At 38.9% G+C, this 13,298-nt stretch overlaps 1 protein-coding gene and 1 pseudogene across 1 annotated transcript; one reads left to right on the forward strand and one right to left on the reverse strand.

Annotated features, from left to right (window-relative positions):
- Nucleotides 1-2,089: 2,089 nt before the first annotated feature.
- LOC105154785 (uncharacterized) lies at nucleotides 2,090-2,971 on the reverse strand. The gene has a single exon (XM_087416487.1). The coding sequence runs from the start codon at nucleotides 2,969-2,971 to the stop codon at nucleotides 2,090-2,092; it is 882 nt and encodes a 293-aa protein (XP_087272613.1).
- Nucleotides 2,972-4,162: 1,191 nt separating this feature from the next.
- On the forward strand, nucleotides 4,163-7,730 carry LOC147906499 (uncharacterized; annotated as a pseudogene).
- Nucleotides 7,731-13,298: the final 5,568 nt, after the last annotated feature.

Here is a 13,298-nt window from a genome sequence, read left to right on the forward strand (position 1 = left end):
ATGCATGTTGGGCCACACATATCGTTGACGAATTACCCGATCCGTGACTTTAGGGCCCGGATGAGCCGCATCATGGAATAAATGAAAAACGCGATCTCGTAAAGATGCCGGTATATAGGGACGGATTGCCTCGCCAGTCATTTCGCAGTACAGTGTAGTATGCGTCGGCCCCCATTGAATTCGCTTCATAGAAAGCGGAAAATCAGGAGATTCGCGAATAGATCGTAGTTCCTCGTCTTGTTCTTGTTTCTGTGCAAGTTCATTAAGTTCGATCTCAACAGGTAAACGAATGGCTTCGATGCGGGAAAGGGAATCCGCCACAATATTATCTTTACCCGATAGGTATTCGATACGCGTAGTGAACTGTGAGATGAACGAAAGTTGCCTCTGTTGCCGAGGTGACGCTTTTTCGGAACGTTGCAAAAACGCGTAGATGAGAGGCTTGTGATCGGTCACAATTTTGAAATTTCGCCCCTCGAGGAAATATCGAAAATATTTGATTGCCTCGGCGATCGCCGTAAGCTCCCGATCGTACGCGCTGTAGTTCTGTTGTGCCGAATTTAATTTGCGCGAAAAGAATGCGAGCGGTTTCCAAAAATCGTCTAAACGTTGTTCGAGGGCGGCCCCGATGGCGAAATCTGACGCGTCACAAACGAGGCGCGTCTCTGCTGCGTCGGAGGGGTGAGAGAGTATAGTCGCGTTGGCCAGACTCTCCTTGCACTCATTGAACGCTTCTTCAGCCACCGGCGTCCATATGATTGGCCGTTTGTCATTTTTGCGTGAATCGCGAAGGTACTCATTCAATGGTGCCTGAACGATAGCTGCATTATGTAGTAATTTACGATAGAAATTGACAAGCCCAAGAAAACGACGCATTTCGACTATAGTGTTAGGCCTTGGAAATTCGCGAATAGCCTGAATTTTATCGAGTGTTGGTTTACACCCTTCGCTGTTAATCGTAAATCCGAGGAATTCTAATTCCTGCTTGCCGAACTCACATTTATTTACATTGAGTCGTAAATAAAATTTTTTTAATCGCTGTAACACTATGCGTAAATGAGCTTCGTGCTCTTCAAGAGACATCGACGCTATGAGTATGTCGTCGATGAATGCAAACACAAATTCCAGATCGCCTAGAGCGCGGAAGATTTGACGCTGAAATGTTTGACTCGCGTTTCTAAGACCGAATGTCATGATTTATATTCGAACAACCCGAAAGGCGTAATGACAGCCGTTTTCGGAATATCTTCCGGCGCCACTGGAATTTGATTGTATGCCTGATACAGATCTAGCTTAGAAAAAATGACTTTCCCACGCAAATTGGAGGAGCAATCGTGCAAATGCGGTACGGGAAATTTATCCGGCACGGTAATTGCGTTAAGACGACGGTAATCGCCGCAGATCCTCCATGATCCGTCTTTTTTCGGTACCATGTGAATGGGACTTGCCCATGGACTACTGGACGGACGGCAAATACCGGCTTTGACTAGCCGTTGAAATTCAGCCTTTGCCGCTTTTAATTTTTCCGGACTTAACCGCCTGGGACGCTCAGCAACCGGCGGGCCCGTGGTAATGATATGATGACGAACATCGCTACTGCAATTCGGAGTTACCTGTTCTAAACCGGTGACCTCCGGAAATTCAGATAAGATACTCGCGAATTTCGTACTGGGTTTGACTGTGCTAATGGCAAGCTGTGGTACCGATTTAACAATGCCCGACACGTACACATTATTTTGTGAATCGATGAGTCTACGACCTTTAAGGTCCGGAAGGAGACCATAATGTGCAATCAGGTCGGCCCCAATAATCGGGTACGGAACTGATGCTACGCAGAAATTCCATGTGATCGGGCGTATCCCTAAATGTAGCGTTCGGAACGACTCCCCATATGTATCTATACACGTATTGTTTGCCGCGTAAAGTTTGAAATTGGTCGGAGTTTTGTTCTTCGCGTAAGTGCTGGGAAGCAGCGAAATTTCCGCCCCCGTATCTACAAGGAATAACTCTCCGGTGACTCGATCTCGGATGTGGAGACGGACAGAAGAATCGACGCCCGCCATACCTGTCTCCTCGGTGGCAGACGATTCTATTCCCCCGCCTTTTCGTCCGTTAAAATCTTGGGCTTTGGCCAAGGGCACGGGAATTTTTCAGTTCCCTTACAGACTCGCGCTTGTTTCCCAAAAGTACGATGCGGCCAGCAGACACGAGAGTTTCTGCTTTTGGAACGCTTACGATTTTTATTTATCTTGTCTCTCGTCTGAGATCTGCTGTATCGCTTGACCTCAGCAGCGAGGGTAGCAATATCAGCGGCCAGACCATCGATCCTAGCTTCTAAGTCGGACGGTTTAGACTCTGACGACGATACGGCGGCACACTGCGCAGAATCACCCACGGTTTCAACTATTTTATCCGCCATTTTGGCTAATTTATCCAGATCCGTACTTTCGGTAGTCGCAAGAATGCTTCTAATGTGCGGTGATAAATGTTCTAAGAACACAGTTTTTATTACGGCGTCGTCACATCGTTTGTCAGAGTTTAAGTTACGAAGTCGACTGAGAATCTGCGACGGTTTCCCTGATGTAAGCACTTGGCCTTTTATTAATTGTCGCAGTTGACTTTCTGCTGACGCTGAAAAATTTTCAATGATACGCTGTTTTAATTTGGTATATGGTTCATTAATATCGGGTTCCGCGATGAGATCTCTGCAGCACGCGATAGCTTCTGCGTCCAGAGACATAATCACGTGATGCGCCTTAGTCTTTTGCTCTGTGATTCGAGCGGCCTCGAAAGTGGCCTCGACTTGAATGAACCATATCACCGGATCTTTAATTAAGAACGGCGGAATTTTCGGAACTCTATATGAATCCACGCGCGCGACATTGCCTGCCACCTTGCCCTGCATCTGCTGAAGCATCGCTTGCAGTTGCATCACTTGCTCCTGCAATTCCTCGTTGGTGGGAGGAGCCATGACTATACGTGACGAAGTTCGCGAACAATCAGTACTTCCTAACGACCTTAAATATTAATCGCTTACGTGCGCGCTATAAAAATTTCGATCGCTCAAAGTTAATTTGTCAATAATGGAGAAATTGTTAATTGACGTTCGTATAATTGACCTCGTGAAGAAAAGCGCGGAGGATCTACTTTCCTGTTTACCGGATTACGCACGCTTTAAAACTAACGCGCTGCATACACAACTTGCCCGACTGCTATGCGGCGAAGTCGTCCTTCACAGGTCACAATGGCGGCGAGGTCGTCCTTGACAGATCACAATGGCGGCGACGGCGATGACGTCCTGAACGCCGGCTCCTGGGCTGATTCGTGCAGTTCCCACGTCGGCGGAACGCTGAGCGCCTGTCGTTGGATATGTCTCTGCGGTGTTTCCAACGGCGAGAATTTTCCACTGGCCCCGGCCTTAACGATGGGTCCTTGCGACAGGTTACAATATCGACGATGAGCTTGCTGCTGCTTACGACGTCGACGATGGGCCTCCTTGTCGGCTACTACATCGGCGACGAGCTTCCTTATCGGCTACGACGTCGGCGATGTGCACTTCTGCTCGGTTCGAAACCAAGTTCGTCTCGATGTTACTCGAATGACAGTTACCAGTTAATCGCTTCTTCCTCTCGATCACATCGGCCTTTAAATCTCGTCGGCCTTTTGTATCACGATGGCCTTTCGTATCACAACGGCCTTTCGTATCACGATCACGTCGGGGTCACCAATGTGGGAAATCTGACTCAATGGATAAGTCAGAGTTCTTTTGACAAGCCCACGCTTGTCGTGTGATGTGATAAAGAAATTTACAATTGAGACTTAATTTGTAACTGTAAATATAATATTTATTTCACGAGTACAATTATATACGAACGTACAGGACGAACACCTCTATTGATCTATTAATATAATATTACTTTTTTTATTATTTTTTTACGCTGCTAGGCAACTCGTTACCAACACAATCCTTAAGCTTACTACGCTCGCTGCGCTAGTGAGGCATTAAGAATTCCCCACAAAATTTTTACGGAAAGTAGAAAAAGATTTATTGTAACAGCTTTTCTCGTCGCGCGGTGAATATTTTTTACGATCCTCTTTTATATTATTAATTTTTAATATTACTCTTTTATATTATTTATCTTTTATATTATTTTATCCTTATAATGTTAATAATTGAAATTATGACAAAGTAACAAAAATAATTTCTTGTATTTTAATGATAATTGATTATGATTAGTGTACATATTTTAGTTCTGATCTTTTAATTTTTGTAAAAATTAGTCTTACCTTATTAGTTTTGTGTTTGTGTTCTGTTTGTGTTCTGTTTTTGTTGTATACAGTGATTAAAATTACACATATTCTAAATTTAAATTAGTGAGACAACGTTCATCAAATCTCTAATTACTCTTGAATCAATATTATATTGGGATGTTGCCTCAAAATAATTAAAATATGGAATACAAAATAATTAAAATATAGAATAATTATAATCAATATGCAACAAAACAGTATCTATTATGCTAATAAAATATTATCTGTATTAATAATATCACTCATTTAGCTTTTAAATATAAATATAAAATATCTGTCGTTCAAGTAATTATATATTTTTTCATAAATTTTATTTAATTTGATCAAAAATACTATTATTTAAAACTAGTTTTTTTATTTGATACTTTTATCCGAAGGCAAAAATATCATTTTTGTTCTGATCTCTATTCGAGATGAAAAGTGAAGAGCAAAAGTCACGGTCAGAGATAGACGATGAAGAATTAAAGCGAGAGAAAAGGCAGATATTGAAAAATGAAGCGAATGAAAGTAACGGGAAATAATCCCGATGAAGGTCTGAATGTATGCAGGAAAAAGATTATCGTCGATATCGATGACCTTATTGAGAAAAATGAAAAGAAGGTAAGAAAAGAAGGTCCTCTGTTATGAAAGATAGAAGGAAGATGCGATCCCCAAGATTGGAAGAAAAATATAGTTGTAAAAGAGAGATGAAAAAGGTGAATTGCAAAGGTATCGCTATTGCGTATACTAAGTGTCTCAATAACTATTATCACCTGAAATATCTTCTAATCTATAAGATGTAGAAAAAAATTTAATAACCAAAATTACACGGCATAAAGAGGCTTTCATGTGGTAATAATAATTTTTGTCCAGGTGGAGAAGTTTTAGAGATTTCAAGATCAACTTTGTTTTTTTAAATGGAATTGATTTTTTTTTACACATGTGATTCCTCTAATTATTCTGTATATCAAATATTAAGATAGTACTATAAAAAAAAACTAATAGTTTATGAAATATTTTACACTTTATTCTGGCACATTAACATAAAATGTTGAATAACTAAATTATTAAATTTTTCATAATCGTACCTTAATACTTTTACAAAAAGAATAATAAGATGAATCAAGATGATCAATCAACGAATATATTTTTCACGTTGAAATTTCTAAACTTAAAATTTTATAAATGGCAATTTTTAGAATTTTGATTAATCATATGAAAACAGATGTGGAGTAATTTACAAAAGAATGTTTTATAATTTAACACATTTTTTATTATTTTACTTTTAAAGTATAATCTTTTTTAATGCAATTTCTTCCTTATCCTAAGATAAGATATATATTTATTTAGCTACCGATATTGTACTACAGGGCAAAATTTGCACTTCTCGGCCGATTTTCGAGAGGCTCTCGCCTCCCACTATCCTCTCACTGCCCGCTCCATATGCAGTCCAAATGCCGTTCGATGTTTGGGAGCTAACGTTCAAAGACATGAGGTGCCCAGTACGTTCGCTTTGGGCACTCACGCTGTAAACTTCATTCTATCTTTTTTTCGCTCATTATTTAATTACCACAGAATGAAGCAACGGTTAAGCGCTCAAAACAAATACATGCAATGAATTTTCAATAGTTTTTCACCCTTGAGGTACTATTTTTGACGCGTTTTTTTTTAAGTGGTATCCCTAATAGGCCTAATCCACTGATAAAAATGATGATTTGTACGGCCAAGTAATTAAACACAAACGAAGTGAAATGAAAAATACTTATTCTGATTTTCGGAATCTTTTATTGGCGAAATCAGAAATGTCGATTTACATATTACCCGTAGCGATCCACATAAGACGAGACAAAAAATCATTGGTCAAGGTAGAACTGCAATCGCGCGGTCTGCGTTCGCGAATTTCGACATAAAAGCCATATCTTTGGACAAGGATGAGAAACACGCTGCGAAAACTGATCTTGGATTCTTGCGGAGTCGATGCGCAATCTTCCGTGCTGGAACATGTGTGCTTATCGCCGTCTCCCGATTCGTCTACCTCGCTCATGTTCTGACTACCATCTCAGCTACGCTATTCCTCGAATTGTTTCATTCATTAAAAAAATTCTTTATTACTCTCTGTAAGTGCATTTGCGCTTTCCACCATGGAGGAGGAACGAGTATTATTACTCCCCTAACTGCGACGGCGTAACCGTCGTTTACACATAATATTATTTACTACTGTGCGAGATACGAATCGGCACCACGCCGTACCGGCAGCACGGCATACGGATCGTTCCGTTCCAATCTCCGCATTCGTACTAGTCATCATCGCGTTCGTTGTTCGAAAAGAAACTTTGTGCGTGTGTCCATACCGAACGACCGTGTATATAATTTGACTTTTTAAACTCAGCGAACTTTTTTGAAATCAGAACATAGTGTTAAGTGTTGATACTACGAAGAACAAGCTGGATTAACAACAGGAATCCGCCGTGGATCTCTCCCCAGATTCGTGAGAATCTGCAGAGCGAAGAGATCGTAGACCAACACGTCTTCAACGTAGTACCAGTCATTAACGTTACATGGTACCCAGCAGATACGATAATAATTTCAACTTCAGCGATCCTGGGCCGAGTTCAGCGAGAGGTACGATGCCGCGGAATGAATCCGACAGGCGGGCAAGCGACCGTTGAGGGCTCTCACGCCCCAAGAAAAAATAGACGCGATCAATAGGGTTCATAATGGTGAATCCAAAGTAACTTCTGTAGCACACGACATCGGTGTACCAGAATTCATCCTCAGAGGTGTAAGACGGAAGACAAAATAATGTCGCAAGTCAACAACATAAAAGCTTCGACAATACTATTGTAAGGAATAAATTTAGCAAAATACAAACAGCATATTCTGATCGAGGTCTGATAATAGTAACAATAATGGAGCAGATGAGTCTTCATCAAGATCGACACCAACGATCGAAGCAACAATGTTGAGATTACCATCCACTTCTGGAGTTACCAGGAGACCTGAGGAGTTTGAAGCCGGTCCGTCCCATAAAAGAATAAAACTCGAGAATAGTTCTGCCGGCAGCACGACAGCCAATAATATCTCAATATCGGTTCGAACACCAGGACTCACATCAACCGTTCCTCAATCAAAAACATCCAGAAATGGTAAAAATGAAATGGTATACTTACTAGTATAGTAAAAGATAATAGCCTTCACCATTCACATATACTACCTCCAAATAATAAAAGAATTGACATTTGATGCTGAATAATAATAACGACGATATAGATAACGAGACTACAACAAAAAATTATCCTTATATATTTTGCCACTGGGATGCAACGAAATGGTGGAGTATAGCAACAAAGTTGTTGTTAGAGTGATTCCATTACGATACGCCTATATGTACAATGACAGAAGTCACATACGATGTATTTCGGCACATCTGCAAGATTTGATGAACTAGAAGTTAAAACAGAAACTCTTTTCAAAAAACTAACGGAACGAGCTAGCTGTAGCAATTATGTATCTAATATATATATATATATATATATATATATATATATATATATATATATAAATATTTACAAATTTTATCTTTGTATAAAACCCAAATGTAAGAAAAAGTAAAAAAAATAAAAATAAATTTAAAAATCCATAAAGTTTGTCTGTATTTTTAAATCCTTAGAAAAATAATTCTTATTATATATCTTGAAAATATCTTGAATTCTTATTATATTTTTAAGAATATTTTTAATCAAATTATCGTGCGAAATCTTAAGTTAAATATTATGATGATAAAGAATTCCATTGCTCTCAATCTCTATAATATTGTCTGTAATAATTTATGTATATATCCTGATCCTTAATGTACAGGGTGGGCCATCTATTGGTACGTTTTTAAAAATGCGATCAAATGAGCATACATTGATATTTTTTATTAATTTTTTTTTTGTTGTGAAGCTAAAAGTATCCGCGTCAAGAATGAAAAACGATTTCGTTCATGTGGCTCCCTCTACTGGCCTTACAGTATGCCATTCGGTCACCCCAATTATTAATGACATTTTGGACTACCTCGGCGCCAATTTCACTCAAAACAGTCGTAATATTGTTTTTCAAAGCTGGAATTGTCTCTGGATTATCCGCATAACATCGGTCTTTAACGGCACCCCACAGGAAAAAGTCCAGCGGTGTCAAATCGCAGCTACGCGCAGGCCAATTGACATCTCCTGAACGGCTGATTATGCGGTTGTTGAACTTGGTGCGCAGAAGGTCGATGGTAAGTCGGCTTGTATGGCATGTGGCGTCATCTTGTTGAAACCAAAGGTCGTCCACATTCATAGTGTCGATTTGAGGCCATAAAAAGTTGGTCAACATGGCTCTGTAGCGTTCGCCATTGACGGTAACGGCGTTTCCAGCATCATTTTCGAAGAAAAATGGGCCAATTATGCCACCACTCCAAAATCCATACCAAACTGTGACTCTTGGAGGATGCATTGGTCTCTCTACGATTGTGTGTGGCTGTTCCGAGCCCCAAATCCGGCAATTTTGCTTGTTCACATATCCGCCGAGATGGAAATGAGCTTCGTCCGAAAAGATGATTTTTCGACCAAAATCGACGTCATTATTGAGCTGGTCTATAGCCCACACAGCAAACTGATATCGAAGCGGATGGTCATTTGCTTTCAACTCCTGAGTCATCTGGATCTTGTAGGCGAATAATCCGAGGTCTTTGTGCAGTATTCTCCTCAGGCTGGTGCGACTAATGCTCAGTTGCTGCGATCGGCGTCGAGTTGAAGTCGTCGGATTCTGTCTCACACTTTGGGCCACAGCCTCAATATTCTCGGGTGTGCGCACTGTCCGAGCTCTGGGACCACTTCTGTCATCCACTAACATCCCTTTCTCACGAACTTTCCTCACCAATTTGCGTATAGCTCCTTCGGTGGGTGCTCTATCACGACCCATATTTCTTTTCAAAATTCGTACAGTTTCGGCGACACAGCACTGACTTTGAAAATAAGTTTTTAAAATTTCAAAACGCTCTTCAAGAGAAAACATGTTGTTTCGTGCCGCGGACGGTATGACTAATAAACTGTCAAAATTTCGGGTCTGTAGCTCGTTCGGTGTTGCCATACGACGAAATTCAAAAACGTACCAATAGATGGCCCACCCTGTATATTATGTATTTGATACAAGTATATATATAAATTTCTTAATCGCTTCTTGTTCTCACAGATTATAAGAAAAATAAATATAAAGTTTTACTATAAATGTCGATATGAATTACTGAATTAATCTGAAGGAACCTTAATGACATTTTGAACAATTTTTTTTTAACGTTACATGATTTCACATATTTTAACTGCAATAGACTAATCAGCTGATTTTACGTTTCACTACGTATGTTTGTAATAATCTTTTACATTCGCAAATTGCAAGTGTAAAAAATTAAATTCTTTTATAAAATTTTACGAACATAAATATAAAATACGCTACTTTTATAAGATTAACCTTTAACAAATATATTTAATACACCTTTTTTCTATAACCAATATTACACGATTTATTAGATTTCCATAGTGGTTTTGAAAAAAGAAGAGAAAATAATTTTGTTGAACGTAAGATTTTCGAATTACATAAATATATAAAAATATAAATAAGGGTCTTAAAAACAATAATTAGAACTTTAGATCAAGGCTAATAAAAATCTACTACAACCTATAAATATTTTAAATCTCAATATTGTTTTAACGTATATCTAATAAAGAAGCATAAGAATAATGCAAGCATTTTATGACTGTTTTTACGAGGGGTATCCAGAAAATAAGTTCCGTTTTTTTTTTACAAATAAAGTTTTTATTGAAAAAATCTAAAATTTACATGGATAATACTTGACAACTTCTAGTCTTTTTCTACATAATTCCCGTCAATCTCAATACATTTTGTATATCTGGAAACAAGCTTCGAAATCCCTTCTGCATAGAAACTTCCCGCCAGTTCTTTAGTCCAGTTAGTTACAGCTGTCTGAACTTCCTCGTCGCTTTGGAAGCGTTTTCCGGCCAAGGACTCCTTCAGTTTCGTAAAAAGATGGTAGTCCGATGGTGCTAGATCCGGGCTATACGGTGGGTGGGTCAAAACATCCCAACTAAACTGATTCAAAAGTGCAGTTGTTGAAGCAGCGACGTGCGGCCGAGCATTGTCGTGAAGAAGGGACACACCTGCCGTCAACATCCCCCTTCTTTTGTCCTGAATGGCCCGACGCAGCTTTTTCAAAGTTTCACAATAGCGCTCCGCATTTATTGTTGCTCCTTGAGGCAAAAAATCAATCAGCAGAATTCCTTTTTGGTCCCAGAAGAAAGAAACCATGATTTTTTTGACGGACTTGACCACTTTGAACTTCTTTGCAGTTGGAGAATAGGTGTGCTTCCATTGCATTGACTGTCTTTTGTTTTCTGGTGTGTAATGGGCGACCCAGGTCTCGTCTCCAGTGACTATAGATTTAAGGAAGTCATTTCCCTCATCCCTGTAACGGTCCAAAAATTCTTTACCTGCAGTCACTCGTGTGGCCTTGTGTAGAGGAGTTAGTTCTCTGGGAACCCAACGGGCGCAAACCTTGCGAAATTCGAGTTTTTCTGAATACGATCTCATGGATAAGACTTCGGGATATCTCTGGAAAAAGGTTGTGGAGTTCATCTAAAGTTAAACGACAATCATTGCGAATCGCATTTTCAATTTTTGTCGTCAACTCATCCGTGATAAGGGAGGGTCTGCCTCTCCCACTTTCGTCTTCAAGCGAATGTCTTCCTGCCTTAAATTCTCGGACCCATCTCCGCACCATAGATTCACTCATCACACTCTCTCCATATACAGAAACAAGCTGTTTGTGAATATCAACCGATTTAAAATCTTGAGCAAAAAGAAACTGAATGATGCCGCGCAAAACAACTCGAGAAGGAATCGGAATGGAGGTGGCGGGACGCGAAGTGGAGGACTCCATTTTGATAACCTCTCCTGACCGTGTTTCACGAGCTACTGACGCCGAACACCGCTCATTCTATTCGGTAGCTTCCCCTCTTCAATGCTGTGTTGCCAGCTCGCTCATACATCGACCTTACTAAACGTATAATACAAACGGAACTTATTTTCTGGATACCCCTCGTAAATTAAGTCCATTCTTCTGCATATGAAGCATTTCTAAATTTAAACATTTATTGAGAAATCTTTCCTTATCAAGAATTTGAACATTCTTCCGATCAAATTCATGATTAAAACCAAGTCAATAGTCTGTGATCACTGCTGTTGATATGATTGAGATATTCTCATGGATAATTTTCGACTTGTTTAACCAACATACGACACAATCTTTGCAAGGGATTTTGTACACAACATTTTTATTGAACAATTTTGGGAGAGTGTCCTTTGATTAAGCTTATTCAAATTGAAGAAGAATAATTCACGTTAATTCTTCATAAAAGTAAAAAATTTTTCGGACATCGATGAAACATAAGGTAGAACGAACCATGATGGACGTTCTTCGTTAGTAGTATCGCTATCAGCATTATTCCCTTCTCTGAGAGTTCGCGAATAATTCTATTATTGTGAAATGCGGCGTTCGTTTAGCGTAGCGTCCAGTTTTTCGTTCTCTTACGAGTTGATCACTACTGTAAATTCACGAAGCTTACTGGATGCTTACTAGCGTTGCACTGCCGTGTCATTCAAACTCTTGCGCAACCATTCTAGAAACTGCTCCCCTCCGTCGAGACAGTCAATAGGAATTCAGATTGCCCCACCACCATATGCGCTACGCAAGAATGTATCTCCTCCTCTCCATATTCCATCGACTCGTAACGTCTTTGATGGACACGCCACAATCCTAATGATCTTCTCTTGCAGCTTTCTGTGCCCGGCTCTTTTCCAAGGAAATGTCAATTTTAACAAAAAACGTTAATATATAAATCAAGATTATATGGCTTCGTGCCTTTCATTTACTTTAAATTTTTCAAACTAATACAATAATATTTCAGTCTTAGTCAATGACACATTGTAATACCCTCGCAAAAGCGCGCAAAAGGAGAAAAACGTTTCAATAGAAGAAAATATGCTGGACATCGTCTACAGTATATTTAAAATATATTCGCGACCCGTACATAATAATCACAATAACATTTCGAAGTAGATAAGAGAGATACTTAACAAAGAAACATATGTCTCTATAAAAATAAAAATGTGAGACGTATCAGAGTTATTTAATAGCAAAATCACATACTTGATTTGATATATTTGCGATTTACTTGTTGATATATCTTAATTATTAGTTTTGACTAAGAAGATCGCGACGTATTACTTATCTCGAATCTATAATGAGAAAATTTCTTTGAAAGATTCTACGATTTGATAGAATACTACTGATGTACTATTAACTTGTTGTACGAAAGCCTACGCTGATCGAAATTTCGCAATCGTACAGACATACCGCTGTCACGAGCTCTCAACCCGTGTTACACTGTGTATTAAAGATTGAGGATTCAAATAGTAATTAGTGGAGTAATTTAAAATTACTAAATAACAATTTTATAAGTTACGTATGAATTAGAAGTGATACACATATGCTGAATATGCACAATTGTTTAAATGTCAGTTTTAAATACAATTTACTCAACAAGAGAAATTTTTATGCACTGTTCTAAACACACATAATTTTTGAAAGAACCGATTAAATTTTTAAAATCATGTACTCAACTCGCGCAGATCTTCTATTTCTGTAAATATACGTATTTATTCATATTATGGCTAATTGTAAAAGATTCTTCTTGAGCATGATAATTTTCTTTAACAAGATAAATTTTGGATAGAAAAATTAGAACATTCTCTCACTGGACATCTCCCTCTCCAAATCATTTTTTCTCGTTTTTATCATTTTATTCTCGTTATCATTTTGTTATCGTCTTTCTCCAAGACTGCCATTTCCATTCATCATACCTGTAAAAACCTTAATTTCCTTCCCCCCCCATTATTCATCCGCTCTC

The sequence above is a fragment of the Acromyrmex echinatior genome, unplaced genomic scaffold (genome assembly GCF_024713525.1).
Source record: "Acromyrmex echinatior isolate Ae372 unplaced genomic scaffold, ASM2471352v2 Scaffold24, whole genome shotgun sequence".
NCBI lineage: Eukaryota > Metazoa > Arthropoda > Insecta > Hymenoptera > Formicidae > Acromyrmex > Acromyrmex echinatior.

What these genes read in the sequence shown, in the direction of transcription:
- LOC105154785 (XM_087416487.1), bottom strand. Translation starts at nt 2,971, where the DNA reads ATGGCTCCTCCCACCAACGAGGAATTGCAGGAGCAAGTGATGCAACTG.